The 20,608-nt window shown below is 37.6% G+C and overlaps 5 protein-coding genes across 5 annotated transcripts; 2 read left to right on the top strand and 3 right to left on the bottom strand.

The window, feature by feature from the left end:
* Window positions 1-1,056: 1,056 nt before the first annotated feature.
* On the top strand, window positions 1,057-4,115 carry LOC137122943 (C3a anaphylatoxin chemotactic receptor). Its single transcript, XM_067496199.1, has 3 exons — window positions 1,057-1,186; window positions 2,123-2,283; window positions 2,577-4,115. The coding sequence occupies exons 2-3, from the start codon at window positions 2,149-2,151 to the stop codon at window positions 3,519-3,521; spliced, it is 1,080 nt and encodes a 359-aa protein (XP_067352300.1). The 5' UTR covers window positions 1,057-1,186; window positions 2,123-2,148; the 3' UTR covers window positions 3,522-4,115.
* On the bottom strand, window positions 3,872-10,623 carry cenpq (centromere protein Q). Its single transcript, XM_067496201.1, has 8 exons — window positions 10,173-10,623; window positions 10,007-10,073; window positions 9,758-9,866; window positions 9,165-9,233; window positions 8,961-9,090; window positions 8,577-8,696; window positions 5,455-5,529; window positions 3,872-5,061 (listed from the first exon to the last, which is right to left on the bottom strand). The coding sequence occupies exons 1-8, from the start codon at window positions 10,260-10,262 to the stop codon at window positions 4,867-4,869; spliced, it is 855 nt and encodes a 284-aa protein (XP_067352302.1). The 5' UTR covers window positions 10,263-10,623; the 3' UTR covers window positions 3,872-4,866.
* A 1,644-nt stretch (window positions 10,624-12,267) lies between these two features.
* On the bottom strand, window positions 12,268-15,793 carry mrpl16 (mitochondrial ribosomal protein L16). Its single transcript, XM_067496202.1, has 5 exons — window positions 15,568-15,793; window positions 14,893-14,964; window positions 14,038-14,186; window positions 13,554-13,847; window positions 12,268-12,688 (listed from the first exon to the last, which is right to left on the bottom strand). The coding sequence occupies exons 1-5, from the start codon at window positions 15,635-15,637 to the stop codon at window positions 12,497-12,499; spliced, it is 777 nt and encodes a 258-aa protein (XP_067352303.1). The 5' UTR covers window positions 15,638-15,793; the 3' UTR covers window positions 12,268-12,496.
* A 913-nt stretch (window positions 15,794-16,706) lies between these two features.
* On the bottom strand, window positions 16,707-18,211 carry txnl4b (thioredoxin-like 4B). Its single transcript, XM_067496198.1, has 3 exons — window positions 18,015-18,211; window positions 17,770-17,921; window positions 16,707-17,546 (listed from the first exon to the last, which is right to left on the bottom strand). Exons 1-3 carry the CDS (start codon window positions 18,165-18,167, stop codon window positions 17,381-17,383), a joined length of 471 nt encoding a protein of 156 aa, XP_067352299.1. The 5' UTR covers window positions 18,168-18,211; the 3' UTR covers window positions 16,707-17,380.
* Window positions 18,212-18,425: 214 nt separating this feature from the next.
* trmt10c (tRNA methyltransferase 10C, mitochondrial RNase P subunit) lies at window positions 18,426-20,384 on the top strand. The gene has a single exon (XM_067496193.1). The coding sequence runs from the start codon at window positions 18,680-18,682 to the stop codon at window positions 20,252-20,254; it is 1,575 nt and encodes a 524-aa protein (XP_067352294.1). The 5' UTR covers window positions 18,426-18,679; the 3' UTR covers window positions 20,255-20,384.
* The last annotated feature ends 224 nt before the right edge of the window (window positions 20,385-20,608 follow it).

Raw genomic sequence — 20,608 nt, 5'->3', positions numbered from 1 at the left:
TCAGACCTTTGTTTTAGAGCGGCCAGACAGATTAGTGTTTTACATAGAGGATATGTTACATAGCAGCAGTTGTATTGAGTAATAATAATAATCACATGTAGTTTGAACAATTTACCAAACAAGATTTAAACAATTCTAGCAGCATGCAGAAAAATCTCCGCACTGATAAGACAAAATAAAACCCTCTGAGTAGAACACCAAGCCCTGCACATCATTGTATTAAAGCATTGGTGCAGATGAGTGCAGATTGATGGGCAAATAATGGCCAATATATCAATTTATAATTTAAAAAACTCAACAGACTGTATAAAAAGTAATATGGGTCTCCCTATGTCTAAAAGGGGTTACAAGTTCATAACTTTAACTCCAGTTGTTTTCTGGGCCACGTTCGGGCTACATGTCGAAGTGCCCCAAGTTGCTCCCGGTGGGTCAGGTTAGCGCCACGCATGGCAGCAACAGCCATCGGTTTGAGAGTGTGTGTGTGTGTGAATGGGTGACTTGCCCAAACAACACTGTAAAGCGCTTTACATAAAAGTGGCCATTTACCATAAAAACAAACATTGAAACGAGTTTTAAAAATGTTTTCCACTGTTAAAAAACAGAGCTATGATGATGCCATGTAGACCTTCCTCAGATTTGCAACTGATGGCATCACTGATGAAAATAAACTAATATATAAACAAGCTAAGGTAAATATGATGTGTAATGGTGGTTTAGGTGTCTAGAATGTTGGACAAGTACAACATCGTTAACTCAACCTCTGCTAGGTGCAAATCAAATCACTGAATTAATATTCTAGCTTTAACTAGTTAACTTTGTGAGATAATTTGAAGATTTTGTCTATAATAAAAAAGTAAATTAGAGAGCACAATTTCCCAGTCACATTAAAACCTAACATGAGCTGTGCTATTTTATATTTTTCAAGATACTCATACACAGGAATAGATAATAGTGGTTTGGATACAAAGGAAATGGTATTTTACTCAAGAAAATACGACGGAAACGTTAATGCTTGTGATGTGAAGATAGGTTTATAGCTCTATGTGTTGCAACCACTCACAGGAAAGAGAAATAGAGAGAGAGAGAGAGAGAGAGAGAGAGAGGACATGATTGTTCATTTAAGAGCCAGCAGGCACACCTTTTCTTTATCTCCTGCTGGCTCTCCCACACACGACAAATAAAGGAGGTAAGAATCACATTTTTTTTTACACTAACATCTAATTGATTACATGCAGCATTTCCAATCTGACCTTAAATTACGGTTTAAATCGTTTTAGTTACTGTGGATTGTACAGAGCTGAACCGTATGAGCTCTTAACTACAGAACCACAGCTATTATTAGTAGCTTTGGCACAGGTTAGCACTGCTGCTGTGTAGACCAAATGAGGTGTGTTCCTTAATTCAGGAGTGTGTGCATGCATGCCGTTCTCATTCCAGCTGCACACAAACAGGCCCAGTCTAGATGTACCTTCACACTGGGCCCTGCGGCAGCAATGGGTGCAGGGGGGAAAAAATCTGATTCCTTTCTCTTTATCATTATTGCTAATATGAAACCACAAACAAGTATTTAGTGTGCATCCTATTAATCATGTCGGATGAATAAAATAAAAATACATCAATTGGTGGGCAATTACCTCACGTTTAGTGAGCAAAAGCAGGTGTTTAGGTGGCTAAACTCTGGATTTCCTTTGGTCTGTGAGAGGGTCTAGACTAGAGGTGAGCAGTAGTTAAAGTTAGTTTATATCTCTAGCAATCAAATGCAACACAATTTAAATTCATTGTCTTCTTGATAAAAACAAGTGGGATTGTGTTACAGTTTGGCAGAAATAATGATGGAAAATTGCAGTACTAAACTTGCTTTCTTGCTCAGAATTTAGTGTACATAATTTTATAGTTGAGACACAGGATTTCTCAGCAGTGAAAAAAATGTCAGCAAATGTAAGGAAGGAAGTGTGTGGTATGGTGTCATGTTGATGAGTGATTTGGACATCAACTTGTCTAAGTTTTAGCAACTTTATTCATTCTGCATTACTATGTAATTATGTGTGTTGCATTTTCTTTGCCAATGCCAAAACTTACAGTGACATTGTTTATCAGTAAGACCATGTTTACTGTGTTTCAGCTCATTTCAACGTTGACATCACTTCAATGGCTCATATTAATGGAACCCAGTTTTCTGGCCCGCTGAACAAGCCTCTAACTAGCCCTCACAATTCGAGCAGCTCTTGGGAGAACGAAGCAATCAGAGGAGTCGAAATTACAGCTACTGTGCTCATCTTCCTGGTGAGAAATCCTTCACAGCTCCAGAGCCTGTCTGTGCCATACATGTTGCATGCTGTGTCTGCACATAGGGAATATTAACAAAAAGGTTGCATTGTAGGTAATAAGAGTCTCGATCATCTGTTGGTTGTCGATCACGTCGAAATGTGACATAGAGGTGCTGATAGACAAATCGTTTGTATTTCTATCTTTAGTTTATTAGGCTGCTGGCCGTTTTAGCAAAAACAAACACTTTGCCAAATGTTACACTAATAAACTACTTTCTAATGGCTGCCTGCTTTATTTGGTTCCTCCAGGTGGGTGTACCTCTGAATGGGCTGGTGGTTTGGGCACTTGGATTGCGGAATCATCGTCACCTGGTGCGCAGAGGCAGCACTGAGGAGACACGCGCTGCCAACAGTTTCCGTATTTATGTCCTGAATCTCGCACTGGCTGATCTGGTGTTGGTCCTACGTACTCCCCTCATGTTGGGCTACATCGCTCACAACCACAGCTGGCCATTTGGCCTGGTCTTTTGCCAGCTGATCATGTTCCTGCGAGGATTAGGGTTGTATGCCTCTGCATTCCTTCTCTGCGCTGTGTCTCTGGAACGATGCATGTGTCTACTAAGGCCTGTGTGGGCCCGACTGCGACGGCCCTCCTGGGCTGTTCCTCTGGCCTGTGGCATCTTATGGTTTGCAGCCATCATTCTGTCTGCTCCATACTTCCATACCACAATCCTAATGGAACATAATGGTACATATCATTGCCTGGAAAGTGGGGGCTTCAACATGGGGCTATTTGTTACAGAAACAATAACAGGTTTCATCTTGCCCCTTCTGGTGTTCCTCGGAAGTAATCTAGCCGTTTTGGTCACAGTACAACAAATAATCCCCTCAACCCCGACCTCTTCTGTCCCTTCAACTGCCCGCAGGATGATGAGGATGTACCACGTGCTCTTTGTCACCATGCTTCTCTTCCTTACTTGTTGGGTGCCCTATTTTGTTTGTCGGTTCCTGCGGGCTTTGACTATAGAAAAACCACACCAGGATGCTCTATATAAAAGAGCAGTTTCCGGCATATACATCTCACTGTTCCTAGTGTACATAAAGAGTGCTCTTAACCCTGTACTCTATGTGTTTGCTGCCCGAGGATTAGGTCGTGCTATAAAAGCTTCACTTGTCTCTACTATTGAACGGCTTTTCAATGACGACTCTACAGAATCCATACGAAGGAAGTCACTTAAAAACTCACAGATGTAGCCAAGAGATGTGAACTTTAGGTAGTTTATACATTAGGCAGGATTTGTACATTAATAAGTTTGTTTCTTTCTTCCTTTGAATGTAAAATGTCCTAACTGTTCATCCATTTTCAAATTGCTTACACCCCATTGAAATGTGAGCTGTAACAAGTAACAAGATTGTAACAGGATTGCTGTAAATCCTCAGTATACATATGCAGCAGGCGAGTAATCCAATTCATCCTCAAACTCTGACTTACTTACTTTAGATTTTAACTGTATAGTAATACTTAGTTACTACTAACTAATACTTTAGTTAGATTTCAAATTGTTAAATTAATTTGTGGGAAACATCTTTTTTTGATGGAAGGGTATCCAACAAAATCATGAACAATCTTGTCTACATTTTGTAAATAGAAAACACCTTCATGGTATTTGGTAAATGAGCTGAAGTCGACCCATTTCTGTGCCACAGAATGTGTCTTGATGAACTGCATCCATGCCAGGACTTTATACACAGCTTTTTTGTTATTTCTGAAAATGCACCTGTTATTACGCTGTAAAAGAAAATATAAAATTGTAACGCAATCTATACCTTAATTTTCTTTCCACATTAGTGCATTTTGCCTTCACTTTATATATAGCTACAGTATGCAGAATTGTTATTTGCAAAGTTTTTACAGTATCAGAGGAATAAACATAGTATTTTTCTAGTAAAGTATTAACTGCATCTAAAGAAAATATTCATAGTGCAAATTTCTATTATAATTTTCATTTACAATTTAATGTTTTAAGAATGTATGACTTTTGAAATGTATGAGTTTTGAAATGCATGATTTTATTCCTAAATAAAACCTCAGACTTAACAATTGTGTAATAAATACAACTTCATTTATAAAGTATCAGAGAGATACATTTTATCTGTAGAGCATCCCCTCATATCAGTTACACATGTCAGATTCTCCCAGTTATTCTTTGAGGTCAATAATTGAGCTTGAATATTTTTCAACCAGGACCTTCAACATTTGGATTAGGTAGCTCTTAAAAAGTAAAGGATTTTTGACTAAGCTATAAAGCTGTCATTCAAATGTGTCTGATACCTTTTTAATGAACATATACTGTAAAATGGCTAAAATCAAGTTGGAATCTGATCATAATCTGTATCAACAGATACCTATTAAAGTAATCTGATCAGTATATTGTTAATACTACTAATAGTGTTAGTAGCAATGTTGCAAATATTTTAATCATAAAAAGTGGAAGTGAGTAACATCAAGATTAAGTTACATTTACTCAAACACCAATGTGTGGACACTTGTAAACTTCTTACATCTGTGCAGCTTTATACATTTTTACAGAACTTATATCTAGGTTTCCTCCGAACAAGATGCCCTACTGATGGGGATGAAGCCAGGGTTGAAGAACTGATCAATGTGTATGACATGTCCCTTTCGAAGAAGTGCCCAGGCATCCTGGTTGCCTTCTGATTTCTGCAGGATTTCTCCCAGTTTCTGGGCAGTGATCTCCGTGTCACCGCTCGGGATACTGTGTCTAATCCGAGCCTGAAGAAAACAAACAAATTTACTGCTACTTGTAGTAAATGTGCAGCAGTAACTCCCTAAAACAAAACAGCTGTTTTGTTTTTGTAGTTGTTAAGATCTGCCCAGACAATGTAGAACCACAGATGTTACATGTTGTGTGCCTTTCATAAGACCATACCATGAAAGGCTTTTTTCACAATATTACAAAAATGTTGCAAAACAGAAAGCATACCAAGACTTTCCTGTAGAGGAACTGCCTAGTAAGGACCTTACAGCACAGCTTATTCACAAAAACAGGAATTGAGCAATATGAATTCCTTTTAATAGTTAGTGAGCAGCTGTTGTGCAAGAGAATTAAATCAAGCAAATACATGATATTGTGATAAGTATGTTTTATATGCCACTAAAGCTCACCTCTAAGGTTGTTTCATCTTTTTGCTGAGGAAGATGGGGGAGCTTGAGAACTGCTTGGTTAGTTATCTGCAAAATCTGTGTGAGCACAGGAAGAAAAGGTCGAATTTTATTTCATTATCTCTGTCTGTCACAATAGGGGTGGATGAAAAACTTGCCAACAAATTATCTGTTTTATTCAGTTTACGTAGATCATACTAAATGTACTGTGAGGCATAAGATCTGTCAAATGTTAAATCCTACGCAACTTATTTCAGCCACATTTCACCACACTGTTCAACTGTATCAAGACATGTCTAGACAAATTTTGTCAAACAAGCTGAAATTTGGGTTGGGAAATGCAGTCTACCACTTCTGTTACAAGGTATCCATCATTCCAGAGAGCAATATACATAATAGAACATTATATTCTATAGAAAATTATATTCTAATCTTGCATCAAACGTACATTCAACATGGGCTTTTCTTCAAGTGTTGAAGCCCTTTACTTCTTATGTCAGGTTTTCCCTACCTACCAAAAAAACAAAAACAAATCTAGAACTAAAGTATTGTGCAGAGCAACTTCAGTCAAACAACATTAATAAGGCATTTAGGTGATATATCAGACTGAATGCAAAACTGTGAGTTTTATATGTAATCAGAATAATAATAAAGATCGGCTTATTTCAAGCGAAAGGACACTAAACTAATAATCAGTATCAGTGAACAGATGTTTGGGTGATTGTTGTGGGACTAATGGTATTGGCAAAGCTGTCCAAACAGCTGACTGAATATTTCTCTGTACCTTAAAGAGGCACCACACACTAGGGCTTTAACTCAGGGCTCAAAATTAACACTTACACCTGCTTGAGCGGGGCAAGTAAACTTTATGTTTGGGCAAGGGAAAAAATAAATGTGACTGTCTGCAGTGTTTCCTAAACATTGATTTATGTGTGTCACCCCAACACAGATTGGTGAAAAAACGTATTTCACTGTAGCGCTGCACACAGTGTTTTTATTCTTAGGGTCTGTGATTTTCACTATTTAAGTGAACCAGAGATCATTTTACATTTGATGCTGTCCTACCTGCTTATAAATTTCGCCATAACTTCATGACGCATTAATAACATGGATCCATGCTACAAACAACGCATTCACCCTGTTTTTTTCATCACCTTTTACAGACATGAGCTGCAGGTGTCAGTCAAATTTCTGCCGTGTGAATGTTACTAAAGTGAGTGTTGCTAAAGTGTAGAAAATAGTCATAGAGCAGCTTCACGCTTTATTGTTTGTTTAGTGATGACTGAAATAATTTCTGATTAATACAAATCTAAAAGGTGTGTCAGCGATTACAGACATTCTTTAACCCTCTCCCCTCTGAAAGACCAAACACTGCTGCAGTTGAAAGAAGCCGTCTGAACTTTGTCCATAAGTACTTTATGTTAAACTGCCACAGCAGTATATCTGTGCAATGGTAATGTAAATGAGCAGTTAAGTTTTTTCTGGCCATCAATAACACACCCTACAATAGTAACAACACTGGTAAAACTTCACCATGAAATAATCATCCAAAACACCTACCTACAGGTATCTCTGCACCTTGCGTTGCTTTATGTAAGGCACCTTCATCTATTTACTGATAAGTGTAACAAAAAATAAATTCATTTAAAAAAAAAAAAAAAAAAAAAGAATCTGTAAATAATTTTAAGCAACATGTATTTCCTGTTAAAATTGTCTCTATAGATTCACAATGTTCACAATTAAGAAACACAAGAACCCTTGGATTCTCCCTTCCCAGGCTCTTGATTGGAACATCTTTAAAAAACTGAGTTTAAACTCTTCTGCAGACCGTGTTTGCTTTACAACAAATAATATGTAAATACTAGAGCAAATTTATAGCAAGCACATAGGAATGCTGGTGTACATGAAGAAGGTATGATAAACCAGATGTGTTTTGTGGCAAACTGCATAATCAGCGTAGTGGTCATGTAATTATTAGTGGGTTTTGGCAGGGGAAGAAAAAAGGAAGTGGTTTGCATCTGCAATTGGCTTAAATTACCCAAAGTGTTGCTTCCTATATTTGTAATCCATTTATAATACCTGCCTTACACACACTCAAGTGTTCATACATGTTTATACACTACTGATACTGACTTTTGCGTGCTTGTTTTTTTTGTCATCCAATTAAATAAATATTTGTTGCTATATCTGCAGCGCATCTCCCTCTTCTGTTGTGGCCTGCAACCCATTCAATATGACCTGGCCATGTATTGTTGAGGCTGTAGTTGCAACTAGGGCTGGGTAATATGACCAATTTAGAGTGGCTGTGGCTCAGTTGGTAAAGCATTTGTCCAAGAACCCCAGGGTTAGGGTTGTTAGGTATGACAATACAAACTATTTTGCTTCATACTAAGCTCAAGGTTTATTTCATTTTATCACAGACCAGGCTCCTTTTGGCAGTATGAGGCAGCAGTCTCCCACAGAATGCAGATGCAGGTAGTTTAGCAACACAATTGCACAGAAAGAAGATTAAAGCTGACTGATCACAGGCAATTCGCATTTTGAAAGTTTCATTTACTTATTTGTGCTGAGCAAACAGAATAGCATTACCCAGATGAGGAAAGGTTGTTGTGCAGAGCTTACGTTCAATGAAAATGTCATTGACAACTAACTAAATGTGAGTAGAGAAGATTCAGTGTTGGTTTTAGTATCCGTATGGCAATTTCAATTTTTTTCTGTTAAAATGATTTACAATTTTAGACAATTCTTTGTTCTGTCTAATCAAGCCTAAGCACGATTAAAAACAGTTTCATTTAAACTACACACTTTTCTATGGTAAGAAGGGTTATATGTGAAATATTAACAAAAGATTATCATTAGCCAGGCTGTAAACCTCTTACACGACATATTTTAAACACTGGAAAGAATAACACTAGAAGCAGCTATAAAACAGTAACAAAAAGGTAACCATTTTCGAAGCTTAAAAAAATCATAACTTCAGCATACCAAGTACAAATTTTTATTTGTTTAAAATAAAAATGTCCAACCCTAGACATGATTAAGAAAAATAACCCAACATTTCGGAATACAGGGCACACAGTTGCTTAGCTTTTTGTTTTTTGTATGCTAGCGTGAGTTTCACACACCTCTTTAGCTTGTTCCTCCTCCTCCTCCACCTGGTCTCTGAGTGTATTACATGTGTGCTGTAGAGATACAGCCTGCTCCTCTGCATTTTCCAGAGCACTGACCACAGCCTTCAAGTCTTCCTGGAACCAAGACAAGACCACTATGACATCATGAAATACAAGTACAGATGCCTTTTACTTTATGTATACTACATAAACAACTACATTTACTTACACAGATACATTATGCCTTGTTCAAGGAAGTTTTACTAAAACTCATCTAAACAAGCAAGTTATATACACATATATACATATAATTACGTATTGAATTACAATGCGGTTTATTGCATTTAGAGCTGGAACTGATTTTCTTCTTCTATCCGACCAAGCCCAAGACTTTCTCACCTCAAGGGTGCTCAAAGTATTCCTGCCGACCACTGACTTCTTGGTCTCTTCCTGGTAGCGGTGAGTAGAATGCTCCAGATCTTTTTGTTTCTGCTCTGGCACTTTGAGCTGTGCACACAGAACAAGGACCCTAAAAAGTTTGGGAAAGTGTATAAATAAAAAAGGCCATCTATTTACATCTAAAAAATTTGGCTCACTGCTGACCTTCTTTTTATTGTGTTTAGATGTTCCTGGCTCTCTTTCTTCTCTGTCCGCCTCAATGCGAGAGTTGATCTGTAACACAGAAAAAAAAGTAGTTATTAGTATTATTCATAATTCATTCTTCTAATGTTTTTCAACAAATTTCATGAATGGTAAACAACCCAGTTTTTTCAAAAAGTGTCTTTTGGCTGTGACAAAGCCATATACTGATAGTCAAGAACAGCATATCGTCATAATCACGCTTTTTTTCTGCGACAGTGATATCACTGCATGACAAACAGCTGGTACCATGTTTGCAGTAGAAAACACAGCAAGACAAGCAGAATTGAACAGAGTTGAGCTGGTACTGTACATACCAATTAATGGTTAGAAGGCTTATTAGATTCAGCAGTAGCAATGCAGCATGTCAGTAATATGTGCTATAAAAAGTGTTCACAACTTAGCTTCTCTAACTATTTTACCATTACCCATCAGGGTTTCAACTAAAATACTTTTTGGCTATACAAATGGCAGCAAACGCTCAATACAGGAGGAGTCTCGTTTTGCCATCACCATACAGAATAAAAGTATTTATAAATGAACACAGTGAAACTCACAGTATTGACAGATCCATTATGTTCTCCAGAGCAGTGATTGAGGATCTGGGTATCAGCTTCCAGTTTTCCTGTCCTTTGGCTTTGTTGGGGGCAGATGGTGAACCTTCCGCTATTCAAAGCACAATGAAGAGCAACACATGAAGTTTACAATAGTCCACGATTTGCTTTGTGGTCCAAGTCTTATAGTTTGCTGAATAACGTTAGAGAATCAACGTGGGACCACATTGCTGAAAGACACTTCTAACTAACCTTTCCTCTTCCGTGGTGGTTTTACGACGCTGTTCTTGCCATTGTTACTTTCACTGCGCTCCTGGCCCTAAAGTAAAAAAACTATTAATAGTCAGGAACGTTTAACAAGTCGTGATAAATGTGGAGTCGACGTCGTTTAGCATCGTTTAGCTAACGGTGGTCTTACCTGAAAGACGGTTGCTGGTTTCGCTTTCTTACCGGTTTTTCTTTTGCTTTTCAAAGTAGAGGATTGGTCAGAACCTCGCACAGGTTTCATATCTGAGTGCTAACGTTAGTGTCGGTTACTTAACGACAAAGGAAATGGCTAACTAGCTAAATAAAGGTTATAATTTAATTAACCTAGCTAAGCTGGCTACGTTAGCTAACGCTAAACGCAACGCACTAACGTCTGGCTAAGCTCAAGAAACTAATCGAACATTAATGGGGATTCAATAAGCATAGGCTCTCTTTGTTTAAAAACACCACCAATTAAACAAACCCCACATTTGACCTTTCAGACACTAAAAGTTAAAATGATCTCGTCATCGCCTACAAAATCGCTACTTGACATCTTCTCGACAGGGAAACTACTTTTCGCGCTACCAATTTCGAACAGTTCAGCCCATTGTGCGCATGTGTATAAAAGCCAGAATGTTTGCCAAAGTGTAGCAGGTCAGGTATATAATAATATCACTTTTTATGTCAAACAGCAGATAGAGTTCATATAGATATATTTCCATGACTCAAATTATATCAGTGACATAGTGGTAAAACATTTGCATTCCGTAAAATGAACTAATGCCAGATGGAAGGATTAGTTCAAGTCTAGCACAAAAAGCTACCTGTCAGGTGCAACGTAGGGACAAAACAACCCAAGTTGCTGGACGGAAACCACTTAGTAAAATCCGTTTGTTCGGGCGGTTTGGATTTTCAAACAAAAATGGATTCTCTAAAAGAAAAATAATTTGTCTCATATCTGGATAGTGGAGTTCCTATATTTTATGTATTAGCTATTAAAATGTGAACTACGAGCCAAAACACAATGAGCTAATTTCAAGTAGAGGTGCAGCGTGCAGATAATATACATTGACTGTTAAAAAAACAAGAAACAAAGAAATTATTTCCAAATTATCTTTGAATAAAATTACATTTTTATCTAATTGTGTCGCAGCTAAGGGGAGGGGAGATAATGATGTACCCTGTTTGATGGCTGCTGGATGCCCAGAATCTCAAATGTATCATTCTTTTAGTTGTGATTGGCGTCCTGCTTTAGGCTATTTACTCATTTGTATTTAAATTTAAGTTTTGCTCATTCATTTTTTATTTATTTACTTTTTACAATGAAAGCAACAAAACAACAGTCGTGCATTTTAAATTATTCATTAAACCTAAAATCCTGTTACACCTTAAACATCGATAGAAAATGAGAAAATGACCCCAAACTGCTGACAGAGACACAAACTGACAAGTTTGTAGAAGTAGTCACTTTGTCACCATCCTTTTGTCTCATTTCGGTAATGTTGTGGTAATTTAGTGTGTTTTTACTTATAATTTGTGTTTTCTTTGCATTCCTGTGGTGTCTTTTAACAGAATTCTTTCTAACAAGAAATATTAGCACTTCCTTAATTCAGAGTGGCCCTCTGACCTCATGGGCCCCTGGGCTTGGGCCTGTAGGTCAGTTCATTAATTCATCTGTGAATTTAAAACACAAATAGATGGTCTCCATTCAATCTATTATACGACTTGCAATCAAGAGGGTTAACACTACTTTGTATTTTATTTGTTCCTAATTTAGTGAAATATGTAGAGATGTTTTGACTTTTTCAGACGATTACATAGAAACACATTTAAATTATTAAATTAAATGTGAAGAAAAAATATACATAAGTGAGTTATATTCTATTTTTAATCCAAGGAAAAAAATCTTTTTAACAAAGTGTCCAAATTAACTAGTACAGCTGGCATTTAAACAAACAAACAACAAAAAATAACCTTAGTGAAAATATAGAATATAACTCAAAGTCAGAATCTTCCAAAATTGTGTTTGCTTCTTCAATGGTTTGGTCTGATGTTTCAGTATTATATTCTATTAATTTTTGTCCTTTAGACCTGTCACACCCTTTCTCGAATGGAAGGGTGTTACGGGTGTAAACGGTGTGAAGGGTGTGTTTTATTTGTTCCTAATTTAGTGAAATATGTAGAGATGTTTTGACTTTTTCAGACGATTACATAGAAACACATTTAAATTAATAAATTAAATGTGAAGAAAAAATATACACAAGTGAGTTATATTCTATTTTTAATCCAAAAAAAGGAAAACATCTTTTTAACAAAGTGTCCAAGTTAACTAGTACAGCTGGCATTTAAACAAACAAACAAACAAAAAATAACGTTAGTGAATATATAGAATATGACTGAAAGTCAGAAACTTCCAAAATTGTGTTTGTATCTTCAAGGGTGTGGTCTGATGTTTCAGTATTATATTCTATCAATTTTTGTCCTTTAGGCCTGTCACACCCTTCCTGGGATATGAAATTTGCCCGTGAAGCATCCATGACTGTGCAGGTCAAAAGGGCTAAGCACCTTTCTGATACCTAGCATGTTGCCTTGTGCTATCTGCTTAAAGGTCCAAGGATTTTGATTGTTCTGCTCCATATCAGCCTGCTTCTTTTGTAGGGCTTCTAGGCTCTCTCTGCTCATTACCTGAAATAAATGTACAGGAATAAAATATTTAACATATAGGTAATGATGGGAAAACGATAAAGCAATTTCCAGCAAATAATGAAATAAAAAGCCAAAGTGCTAGGTTTAAATTTTGCCGAATTTCAATAAAGGTTGTGTGCCGATGAAGATGAGCTAGAATTATAAATACAATGTGTAGCATGTGTTACATTGTTGTTAAGTTTGTTTACATTCACCCCATCCATTGGGGTATTTATTCCACTGAGTTGTAGAAATCTAGCCAAGAGTCTTCATCTGCACTTTCTACGAACTCCAACTACCCAACATTCTGGGCCACTATATGCTATGGTGTACACCTCTGACTAAAATAACTGTAGTCTCAAATAACAGTACTACAAGAAATATTACAAGTATAAAGGTTAAAATGTTCAAATTTTATATTAAACTGTTTTAGACAGGTGTTTATCTGCAAACCAATGATGCAGATTTAGCAAATCTGGCCCATTATAAAACCACCTCAGACCTCAGTACTTATTAAATTAATTAATACTTTAATTACTAATTATATTAAATCAAGCAAGTAAAGCTTGCGCTAATATAAGATTCAGAATTAGTCTTTGGCTCTAAATAGTCTTCCCTCTCCCTGCTCTGATACAGCTTTGCTTCGCTCGTTACGCTCCACCACTCTGCACTGCCCTTTAGGTAGTTACAAAAATCACTTAAAATGCTTTTAAAACAAGCTCTCTGCATATTAAAAAGTGTTGGAGTATATTTATAGATAAAATAAATGATAAATGTTGCACATTGTACCTCTAAGTGAAATATTTAAAAAATATTTTACAATTATTAAGAAAGTAATAGACAAAGTATAAATCTGTCATCACACCTTGGCAGGAAAGGGTAGCTTTTTTGCCACTTCAGTCAAGATCTGCTCAACCTCCCCCAGCTCCACCTTTCCTCCCAGCTCCACGATTAAACGGCCGTAACGAACTGGCGTCACATAGTGATCAATGGCTCCCTTGCCTCCACCCATGCGCTGCCCTAGACCTTTACGTGTAATGGGCTTATATGGGGAATTGATGCGCCAGCGAGCGAATGTGGTCCGTGAATCCATCTTGCGATTGATGGTTAGACGCATCATCTCTAAGTGACCCCAGTGGAGATAGCCCCCTCCCATGGCCTAATTGTCAGTTAGAGGCAGAGAAACAGGAAAAAGTCACGCTGTGATTAATCACACTGCACACTGGAAATAAGTCCTAACAAAGTCTTTTGTAATCATATCTTTCTTGTAAAGGCTGTATAATATGATCTCATAAAGATTATATCAATTTTTATGTTAAAGCCAAGTTTACACAAAAAGTTCCACTGACCACAATAGCGTACTGTCCTGTAGTAAAGAAATTTGCTGCTCTTGCTGGACCTTGGATGTCCCGCAGCTTCTTCATTTCCTTCTTGGCCTTTTTAAGGTTAGGCACCTTGTTCATAAACTTCAGTTTGGGTTTGTCTGGTAGCACCACATCTTTAGAAATTTGAAAAATGTTTTTAAGAGAAATCGTAAACAAGATTAACATACAGTTTTAGCTGACTTGAACAAAGATTAAAGAGTAGATCAAACACAGAGACCCGAGGTACACATGCCCACGCACACACACACACACACACACACACAATGATGTTATTTCCCCTAAAATGTAGGGGTGGCCATGTCTCAGCTAAAGAGAGCGGGGGTCAATGAACCACAGGGTCAGTGGATCGATTCCACATGTTTAAGAAGGCGAGGAGGGCAAGACAATGCACCTTAAGTTGCCTCTGGTGTGTCTTCCTTACTTGTAAGTCGATTTGGATCAGTCAATCAAGTACTCTTAATTTATATAGCACTTTTCATACAAACAAAATGCTTTCACACAAAACAATACAAAAAAAAGAATAGCTGTAAATAAAAGGAGCCAGTAAACCCAGGAAAACTAACAGGAAATAAGAAACTGAAAAACTGAGGAACTAGAAACCTACTATCATAAGTCTAAATAGGTAAACATGACTCTAACAAGACAGAAGGGAAGACACCAAGGCTACAGAAACAAAGGCCAAGACTGATGTAATACTTTCAAAGTGGACTGCAAAATCTTTACTTTTAGTTAAAAGGCATATATCTAGAACTAAAAACCTGTTTGTTAAACAAATGACAGTTGGATAAAAGTGCAAAATTACTTAATTTAAATGATTACCACTGTAGTCTGGAGGAATTTCATACGTCTTCAACCCAGCAGCTAGGACTTTCATGTGGCTGTTCAATGGACCTGCGGAACAAAAAGTAGATGAAGCATTTATGGCTTATTGTAGTAAAATTCAAAATAACCCAAAACTCGCATGTGTTACTGCTAATATAAACCTGCTTAGCCTAAATTTGTAAGATCTGTTATGGTTACTTTGGTTACTGTTATGGTGCTGTCGTGCTTTAAGTTTAAACTCCTTATGAAGTACTGTTTGTTACTGTACTATACAGTTTTTGGTTCAGATTCACCCTCATCCTGCAATATTGTAAGGAAGACCCCTGAAGTAAATAAAAAATAATAAAATAAAAGCTATCCTTGCTATTATCTTTGTGAGCATCTTCACTTTACTTAAAGAGCTTTTAATTTTTGCAACAATAGTAACAATACTGCATTTGTTTTTTTCTGTCCATTGATCTGATCATTTAGCATAGCGTAACATTAGTCCTGTAGAAGTTGGAGGATATTATCTAAATATCATTTAACAGATATTTCCGGGTGGCAAACAAATTATGTATGTGCTCTATGCCCGACTATAAACCAGTAAATATGCACATCTCATACTCAATCAATATTATAATATTTATAGTTAATTGTCATTAGGTTATAACGTTAGCAAACTACTGTTACCATTTAAGTGACCGTGGGCTCTGCAGATACCCGTCAATCCGCCTACAGCAGTCTTGATGAGGGAGATCATGATGGTAACTTCGAAAGGACAACTACGAAAAGCAAAATGTCACTTTTTGTGGATGATATACAAGCATTTTACGTGATTAAATAATTAAACTGTTCACCACCATGCTCAACACAAGGTCGCTGCCATTGCTACTATTTTACTTCCGGCTCTATTCCGTCGGAATAACAAACAGTTCCTGTGCCGTTGTTTTTCACGATAAAAGCCCGTCAAATCTTGTCAGGCAGAGTATGTGAATGGTGACACATTTTTCTAGATTTTATTAACGCTATACACTGCATTCTATTCTCTCGCACTAACTACCTTCATGTCCTCTCTCATTAGATCCATAAACCTCCTCTTTAGTCTTCCTCCAGACCTCCTGTCTGGCAGCTCCAACCCCCTGTGCTAGCATTTAAAACAAACATACAGGGCATGGATGCATATTATCTGTGTATTATTAACATGTGTCAGCCTACCCAAGTAAAGATACCTTCTTTGACTGAAACCAAGATCCAGCACCAAGAAAGTGACATCTCTGCACACCAGCTATTACTGAAGCAGGGACACTAAGATTCTAGGTTACATCTCTGAAGATGTACAGCTGAACTAATTCACCTGTCCAAAAATTACATATAGTTGCCTGTTTTTTTAGGTATCCAAAGGTAAAAGTAATGCATTTTAATAAAACCAACCTGTTAACAAATCGTTAATTTTGGCTTTAATTTTGGAAGTTGTGGTGCTTTTGTGTCATAATTCATTATACTGGCAAAAGCTTGTAATATTTGGTAAATGTGAAATTCCTTCAAACTGAGTGAAACACATATTGCAACATGCTTGCATGACGAGGCATACTAACATGACCCAGACATATTTTTCCCACAGTCTCAGTTGTCAAATGTGTAAAAAATAAGAAAAGGTTGCTAAGGTTGCTGCAATATGTGGGAAAACCCTATTGTGCACAATAAAATATACAACTATATTTTAACAGCATAATGTGTACACTGTAAATTGGTTGGCTGATAGAATGGGTGTTTTGCAACAGAAACATTAGACAGAAACATCAGAAACATTACCCAGGAAAAAAGCGGAATCAGTTGTAGAAACTAATTTATTAAACCGTACACCTTGTCTATCAAACATAATGAGAAGTACAACAACTTTAACAAAGCCCATTACATTGTATTTGTTCTATTTGTAACATGTTAACAAAGTTGAGATCTCAAATATATGTACACATTTCTTTCCATCCAGTCAAAGCCAACATGAAATAACTGTATTTCCCAGATATTTAGGTAAACAATATTCTGAGTACATGTTCTTTAAAGGCAAACTTTCTGTTCATATTCTCCATTCCTCACAAAGCCGAATTTCTGTGAGTCCTTTACTTAGTTATAAAAATCTGAAAAAGCAAATTTTCAGAGTTTTCAGTAGTGTATTCTGAGTTTGCTTTTCTTGCATCTTTTTCTTCATTGTGTCACAGTGTTGTCGCATAACTTTTTTTGACATGATAACTGTTAATCAGTAAAACACTGTGAAACCACTGTAAACTATCTCTGCATCCATGTTCCTCGTGTTAATGAAAACTGTCTAATGAAATTGGGACCCACATTCTTCAACACTGCCCAACAGTGTTAATTCTGTCAGGCAGAGTTTAATGTTGTGCTTCCAAGTACAATGTTAGCTATTTTTGTCAGTTAATTAACTAGTAGTGGCTGAGTCAGTCAGACAATCACCTGAAGAAGATGCAGAATGGGGTTTTTGAATCTAAATTCCATGGTATAGAAGATCATATTTTGGAATATTTTGAGGATCTATAGGACTCTGAACAATCATTTTTCCCCGCATAGCTCCTCTATATATGACCTCAATCAAGTCCATGAAATCTTGCTTGGTCTTGAAACTGCCGACAAACTTGGTGTGATCTGGGGATCTGAAAGGGAACAAGTAACAATTCACTATTCTTTAATACAGCATGCACATCTGTTTCCTTTTTTAGTTTGATTTGCAACCTTTTTTGTTTTATCATTCATTATTTTCCATTAGTTGAGAAAACAAATAGAAAATAATGAAAGTCACCCTGTTTACAAAAAGAGAATCTATTATTTATTTATCACACAATTACCAGTGTAAGACGTGAAAATCATATCACTCACCCATAATCGACTTTCATGTGCTGCCCGTTGAAAAAGAAAACAGTGGAGGGGATGTAACTAATATCAAAGTATCTTGTGTAGATGGGAGCTTTATCTACATCAACAATGTAGATGGACGCCATGTTACTCAGGTCGTGGGCAGTTTTTGAAAGCTAGAAGAAGCCATACATGACAGATTTGCAAAAGCAGAACACTAACACAGCAGCCAATTGATTGATAACGTTACCATTGTTGTTCCTGCTTACAATCTCGTCAAGCTGAAGGCAAACTGAGTCTTCGTCTCTTCCAAAGCGCAAAACCACGACTTTTTCAGCGACGCCTTTGATAACATCATCAATGTCCTTCTTACAATTTAATTTAGGCAAAAACAAACTCATTTTCAGTGTAATAAATAACATCAACTTCCCCTCTTATCGAGAAGAAATGACGTCATTGTTGCTGTACGACACTGTAAAATATCCGCTGGAAACATCATCTAGTTAACGCTAAAGTAAACTTTTTATTTAAATTTATGTTATAATGAATGAGTAAACATGGTATTAAACTCAAATAAAACATTATAGGTATAAACATTGTTGTTATATTTAGCTGGACAAACGTTTAAGAACGGACAAGCTGTGTCATTTCGTCATGACACTTTATAGTGTTGCACAATTGCACCAACGTGACCTTTCCACACATTTAGGCGCATGCACATCCAAGCAAGTGAACCGAACTTAGATCTGAGACATTTCAGAGGATGCAGCTAGTTTTCAACGACGATGGAAGAAAAATAGGGAGGTGTCGGTAAAATATTTTGTTCTATTTGAATTATTGAAGACAAAGTGATAATCCCTTAGTGATAATTGTATATTCCCTAGTTTTTGTTTGTCACGTTAGAAACGGATACTTTTAAAAATAGTTTTTCGCGATGTTACGGCTTTTTGCCAAGCACGTTACTTTTGATGTCTCCAGAGGCAGGAATGTTGTGACATTCTGTGTTACCAAGAGGCATGTCATCAGTTTTCTCCCAGTGAGCAGTGTCCCCTGTAACACTAAATGCATCCTTTCCCGCCACATCAATAGTGGAAGGGCAGTGTGGAAGGATGCCCTCCGAACAAAAACAGATGATTTAGAAGCAACAGAGACCATAGAGTTAGACAAGTGGAAATCTGTTATGAGATCAAAAGTCGCAGTAGAGGAGAAACAACAAGACAATAATGAGGAGGAAGCAAGTGGTGATGAAAATCTCGATGAGCCAGGAGATGATTTAAAGGTTAGTTCTTCACTTGAGGCAACTCGGGACCTGGTTGCAATGTGGCGGCAAGCTGGGAAGTTTGTGCCTCAAGAGATGACAGATGAAGATGTTCAGACTCTGGCAGAGCTCCCAACCAAGTCCGCCAGGAAAAAGTACTTGAAGTACCTAGCCATCAAAGAGGGCCACAAAAGGGCCAACAAGGAGAAACGGCAGCAGAGGAATGCAGAAAAGAAAGCCTTGTTGGAGCAGAAACAAGAGGACATTGATGCAGAGGATGGGGGGGAACAGATAGGACAGGAACTGAAAAACACGTTCCTCCTTCAGTTTTGGAACCGCTCCCTTGAAAAACTGCTGGCCTGGAGAAGTGCCCAGGCCATGCTTTTTGGCCAGCCGCTAGTGTTTGACATGAGCTTTGATTCTAACATGTCCAGTCGGGAATTAAAAAACACCGTGACCCAACTAATGGAGGTGGAAGGATGGAACCGCCGTGCCACTGAGCCCTTCCACCTCCACTTTTGCAACCTGCTGCCAGATGGAGCCTACAAGAAGGAACTGTTAAGTCGGTATGGTGCCGAGGCCTGGGACAGGCTGTTCATCACCAGTACTCACCGTCAGCATGTTGATCTATTCCCTCGTGAAAAGCTTGTTTACCTCACTGCAGACTCCCCCAATGTTCTCCGCAACTTTGACCACTCCAAGGTCTACATCATCGGAGCTATGGTGGACCGGTCAATCCAGTCAGGCTTGTCGTTGGCCAACGCCAAGCGTCTGAAACTGGCTACTGCCCGTTTACCCCTGGATGAGTTCCTCCACTGGGAGATAGGGGCCAAAAATCTGACTTTGGATCAAATGATCCGCATCATGCTCACTGCCAAGGACACAGGAAAATGGGAGGAGGCATTAAAGTTTGTTCCTATAAGGAAGCACGGTGGCTTCCACCAACAGCATGCACAAAGAGAGAATACCAACTATAGAGTCAGGGGGCTGACAAATCATAAACCAAGAGAGGACGGTAACAGGCTGTCAAGACCCGAAGAAAGAAATTGTGAAAAGACAATTAAAAATGGAGACCTAAGTCTTTTCAGGTCCCATAAGGAGCGTGGTTTCACAGGTAGAGACAAAATTGCTGGACGACCCAGTGAGAGAGAAAACAAAGCAGCTGCAGTCAGAGTACGGACATCGCTTAAGAGCAACATGGAGGGAAGAAAGAGTGCAGGCAGAAGCAAGACTTGGTGGGATGATGAGTAAAGTCAACAAAACTTGTAACTTTTGATTAATAAGAATGTGTGTACCAGTAAAAAGGAAACGTAATTAATATTTATTAGTTACTGGTCTTAATTTCTGCTTTGTTGACTGATTCAGGAGCATAAAAAATATACAACGAAACTGAGTGGACCCCTTATTAGTATCATGAAGGTGTTCATAAATTACAAATGCTGTCCAATTAATACAGTTTTATTTGCTTTTAACCAAAGCCCAAGAAGTGGAAAGCCAAATAATTAGAAAACTAAACTTGAAAAGAAACTAAACTAGAATTCTCTTTAAGGATCAACTTTTAGACCTTTTTTATTTTGTGTATGCCTGCCTTTTTCTAATTTTCTA

Source organism: Channa argus, chromosome 2, assembly GCF_033026475.1.
Source record: "Channa argus isolate prfri chromosome 2, Channa argus male v1.0, whole genome shotgun sequence".
In the NCBI taxonomy this organism is placed as follows: Eukaryota; Metazoa; Chordata; class Actinopteri; order Anabantiformes; family Channidae; genus Channa; species Channa argus.
The sequence above is the reverse complement of the archived record's forward strand: the minus strand, read 5'-3'. Positions and strand labels throughout refer to the sequence as shown.